Source organism: Cebidichthys violaceus, unplaced genomic scaffold (genome assembly GCF_023349555.1).
Source record: "Cebidichthys violaceus isolate CVI_PGR_0920_01 unplaced genomic scaffold, fCebVio1.0.p SCAF_29, whole genome shotgun sequence".
Taxonomy (NCBI): Eukaryota; Metazoa; Chordata; class Actinopteri; order Perciformes; family Stichaeidae; genus Cebidichthys; species Cebidichthys violaceus.
Window position 1 is genome coordinate 690,140 of NW_027176472.1, and position 5,357 is coordinate 695,496.

General features: G+C 41.0%; 1 protein-coding gene across 1 annotated transcript; it reads right to left on the reverse strand.

The window, feature by feature from the left end:
- Positions 1-261: 261 nt before the first annotated feature.
- On the reverse strand, positions 262-2,268 carry LOC137880639 (tripartite motif-containing protein 16-like). The gene has a single exon (XM_068722115.1). It carries the CDS (start codon positions 2,211-2,213, stop codon positions 537-539), a length of 1,677 nt encoding a protein of 558 aa, XP_068578216.1. The 5' UTR covers positions 2,214-2,268; the 3' UTR covers positions 262-536.
- Positions 2,269-5,357: the final 3,089 nt, after the last annotated feature.

Sequence of the window (5,357 nt, forward strand, 5' to 3'; positions counted from 1 at the left end):
TTGATTATGATCATAATAATTAGTTATATAATACATCATAGTACCTGATTTGTATAACGACTAAGAAAACAAGAACAACATTTAATCTGTTATAGAAAATAAACATAATTTCACTTAAAGAAATCTTTACAAAGAGTGCTGAGAACTAAATATCTTTGATAAAAGAAGCTCTGGTGATTTCTCTCTTTAAGAGCCATGCAGTGGAAGAGAAACAACAACCAACAAATACATCAATACTAATATTTATCAAACATTTAAACCTCAGAGCAGTTTACATTTTCATGAAGAGAATGAACAGTTCAGCAAAACAAAGATCATGATGAGCAGTGATAGCCTCCATGGCTAAACAGACACAGAAAGGAGCTCCACCTAAAGAAACTCAAACATTTACAGAACAATAATGAGAAGACGTCAAAGCACCGCCCACAATGTTTGATTAAGGTGTAGACAAATTAGCAATTGACAATGATGGCGACAAAGTGAGTTTCAGGATTAAAACACAAAAATGAATTTGCTGTTCCTTAAATCACTTCTGACTATTTTAGTTTACAGAACTCAGCAGTGTCTCCATAATAATAAAACCCAAATCCAGCATAGAGAGGCTGAGTGAATGTGGTCTGGACTCTGTGGAGGAGAGTCATGGTTTTAGAGACGCTGTAGAAAGACAGAATACCTGCTCTGTGATCCAGGTACACTCCTACTCTGGAGGACTGAGGACCAGAGACGGGAGTTTGGATATTGTTGTACAAAAATGTAAAACTGTTTTTGTCACAACGTAACGCCCAAGATTTGTCATTCAATCCAAATCCACATTCATTAGAGCTCCTTGTTCTCCTGATATTCTTGTATGCGACTGCTACAAAAACTCGTCCTCTCCTCTCCACTTCCCAGTAAAAACGTCCAGTCAGACTCTGTCTACTCAGGACCTGACTATAATGAGTGAATCTATCTGGGTGACGAGAATAAGACTGTTGTTCTCTCATTAATGTTGCTTTTCTGTTCCCCTCAGATAATAACAGTTTTTTCTGTGCTGTGTTTGGATCCAATGGGATTTCACTTGAATATCTTAAGAACTCAGCTCTGGTCTTGGGCTCTGCTTGTGAAGGTGACAGTAAAACGTCCACTTCAGTCACTGCCAGCGAGACGTTTGTCAACTTGTCTCTCAGAACGTCCTGTAGTTCATCTCTGACTTCTGACACAGCCGCCGTCACGTCCTCAAAGTAGCTCAGAGGACGGATATCGATGCCGGACGAGTCTGTAGATTCACTGAGTGGTGACAGTGAGGGGTAGTTGTGTAGAAACTGGTTGTGATCCTCTGTGTGCGAGAGCAGCTTCAACTCAGCGTCGTTCCTCTTCAGCTCAGAGATCTCCTGCTCCAGCTTCTTCTGAAGCTCTTTGAATCGACTCACTTCACTCTTCTGCTGGGATCTGACCTGCTGCTTCACATCGGAGCTTCTTTTCTCCATGAGACGGATCAGCTCGGTGAAGATCTTCTCGCTGTCCTTCACCGCTTCGTCGGCGGAGCGATTGACGGCCTCCACCTCCTGTTGAAGCAGCTTCACGTCTTTCTCTCTGTCCTGGATTCTCTGCTGGATGTTTAGTCGACTCACCTCCAGCTCTCTCTGCCTCTCAGTCCTTTCTGCTGCAGCTGTGACTGTGTCGTGGCTTTTGTGTTCATCCACAGAGCAGAGGTAACAGATACACTGCTGATCAGTACGGCAGAACATCTTCATCACCTCGTCGTGACGAGAGCAGATGTTCTCCTGGAGCTTCTTGGAGGGGTCCACCAGCTTGTGTTTTGTTAATGGAGCCGCGTCATAATGAGGCTGAAGGTGTTTCTCACAATAAGAGGCCAGACAGACGAGACAGGACTTGATGGCTTTCTGTTTCCTCCCAGTGCAGACATCACAGGACACATCTTCAGGTCCAGCATAGCAGTGATCAGCAGGAGCAGCTTGGAGTCCAGTGTTCTTCAGCTCCTCCACTAAAACTGCTAACATGGTGTTTTTCAGCAGGACAGGCCTCGGTGTGAAGGTCTGCCTACACTGAGGGCAGCTGTGGAGTTTCTTCACATCCTCTTCATCCCAGAAGCTTTTAATACAGTTCATGCAGTAGCTGTGTCCACAGGGAGTAGTCACCGGATCCTTCAGTAGATCCAGACAGATGGAACAAGAGAAGGTTTCCCGATCCAGCTGAACTCCTTTCTGTGCCATTTCACCTCTCAGTAACAGCGACTGTCAAATAGTTTAACTTTCTCCGAACAGAAACAGTCTGTGTGTTCTCTTGCTACTGTGAATGATGAATCACCTCCCTCATTACACAACATCTTCTTTATACCTGTACGTTACACCTTCAGACCTGTGAAGGGGAGGGAACAAGCAAATACCTTGATAGGGTGGAGCTCATTGTGTTTGAGAGCAGGAGACACAGGGAGGAGTTTTCAGGCTCTACTGCATTCAACACATGTAGCTTCATGTGCGAGGCCGGGTGTGTTATCTGTCAACACAACGTGCAGTAAGGACAGTTATGACACTCAGCCTTGTTATATACAGTCCATGTGATCAGCTCATAACAATTAGACATTCAATATTATTCACACTTTTCAGAAACGTTAATGGAGAAACAACTATGCTTCATTGTTCAATGTTGTAATCTTGTTTTCTGACTTCCTGGTGAAGAACTGGGGAGAACAAAACAAACAAATGAGCAACTAGCTGTTATAAAAGGACAGACATGTGATGCTTCCTCCAGCCCTTCTGCTTCATCTGCTTTGGTTGGTGCATGTGCAGCCTCTTTACAGCCTCCATGTCTGTGTTTACCTCAACAAGTCTCTCTTCCCATGAAGACAACACTGGCTCTACGTCAGCCTCTGAGGCCCAAGTCTGCTGAAATCAGCTCCTGGATATTTGGATGGAGTGAAATAAAGCTTAATACACCTTTTTTACATTTTTAATTTCCTATAATTAATACGTAGGATTATGAATTGATCAGAAGAAGCAGTGGGGGGGTGTATGCTAACAGGAGTAGAGGTAATGGTTCATGTTATTCTATTTACAAAGTGAACACAGAGACTTACAGCGTACTATCCAGGGCCCTGTTTCAGAAAGCAGGTTTAGTGAAAACTCTGAGTCAGTTAATCTGCTCGTTGGCAGGTTTTCTTGAACAAACCCTGACTTACTCTCTGTCTCCTCTGTCTTACAGAGTCAGACACACTGATGCAGAATGAATGAATGAGGAAATGAAACAAACGTTTACTAGATGTCAAAATGTTGGTTTGTCAGTCTTTTCAACAGTGTGTTTTGACCTCATGTTCAAATACTACACAGAGTCAAATCACTCTCTGCTTAGAATGAAACATCAGCATGTACTTCCTTTTGTTCAGTGAATGGGGCCTGTCAGCTCTATCGCTTTGCCACCGTGTTGGTTACACCCATCTTTAAAACTGTAGATCTGAAGGGGAGGGAACAAGTAAATATGTGGATGGAGTGGAGCCAGCTGGTTATCAAGCTGTGGTTCAAAACAAAATGTGAATTGTGTTTCCTCATTTACAAACAGAGCCTCAGTTAAAACCTGCTCCACTTTTGAAAACATTTAATTTCTTTAGTTGTTAAATATTTCTTGTCTCCTCAGAGGAAGAGTTATAGACAAACATGAAGCCATCAAAAGCTTAATTCTGTTCAGTTTTATTTTACTGCTTAAAAACAGCTGGCTGACAAAAGAGTTAATAAATTAAACAAATATGAAACATTTAAATTGCTGTGAAATACCTATCTCTCATATTTAATGATCAACTTTTAACCTTTTATAAACGAGGCCTATTTGCAGGCCTCAGCTCGAATAAAGATAAGAAATACCTAATTAAGTGTATAATTAAATTTAAAAAAAAAATAAAAAAATAATATATTTTTGAGATGAGAAAAATCATGGAACTATCAGTATACATGTTACAGGTTAACATAAGATAAGGATGGAACACAGCACAACTTGGAAAATTCAAAAGCTCGCTCTGGAAAAACAGCAATTTCAGGATATTGTTTTTTGGAAAGTATGGAAATCCAAGATTTTAAATATTCCCAGCTCTTATAACAACTGATAAAGGCTCTCTATACACAGTTATACATAGATACAGTGAAACATTTATAAAATATAGAGCATATAAAATTAAAAAACTGATTAAATATTCCAATATTTGAATAAAAAAACTCTATATCACTTCTATGTATCACTCCTGATGTTCAATGAATCAAAAGACAGAAGATTGGACCTTTTTTGAGTGTTTTAAGCTCTTTCTAAGCCCTTTTTAGTTGTTTAGTTTATGGTCACATACTGCTTCAGATTCAGCCCTTCTCTCTCTGCTTAGGGCTGTATCTCAGCCCCCTTTTCTCCGATTTTCACCATTGAGACCTCCTTCGAAGCGTAGGAGCCAATAGAATTGCCTGGAATTGAAAGCTAGATGATTGACAGCACTATTAGCCAATGAAAATGATAAACGTCCCATCTGATGGCAGATCTGAAATCTAATTTGCTGAGCTTCCAACCCTCCCAAGAAGCCGAGGAGTGTCGAAGAGACACGAATCGAACGGATTCACACGGAGCACATGCAGCTGGACATACCAAGCAGTGGAAGTACGGAGATATTTCATTTTTTCGATGAGATTCGACCAAAAGTGAGTACAATATTCGATGAAAGCTGTGTGACTTTTTGTGTTCGAAGCTGAATGTCTCTGTGATGGTTTACCGGAGAGAGAAATGGAAGATATGTCCGTAATCTCCGTCAGGCGGACATGCTTTTTCATGCTGCATGTTCGTAGGTAGCACGTTGCTAACGGAGTGTAGCAGCTGTTTTCTCCGGTCTTTTCCAGTCATATCGAGTATGATTTATGATATTTTGTTATTTGTTTGCTTGGCTGATGGGAGATGTGTTTGTCTCATGTAGAAGTGACCGAGTTCATGTTGTTCCCAGGACGCTGAGGTTTCTGCAGAACTATAACATCATTATATTCGTTCTTCGTGGGTTCTCTGCCAGTTACTTTTAACACAAAACTCTCTAAGTTTTTATGTACTCTGCGTCCAAATGGGGGACCCTCGGGTTTATAAGTTAACAATTGTCTCAAAAGAGTTGAGTTTCAAGATATGATCCTGATGCAAAGCAGCGTTTCAAGATTCACATTTATTCATTTCATGACTTCATGGCTGGACCTGATATAATCTGCACATTTTCCATTTGTTGTTGATGTTAAAATATTCCACCTGTTGTAAAAGCTGAGTCACTCACTGGTTGAGTGATGACTGAGAAAACTCCTCAGGAACAACATGAATCTCCACCAAACGTAAATTGGTGGACAGGAATGAGGAGG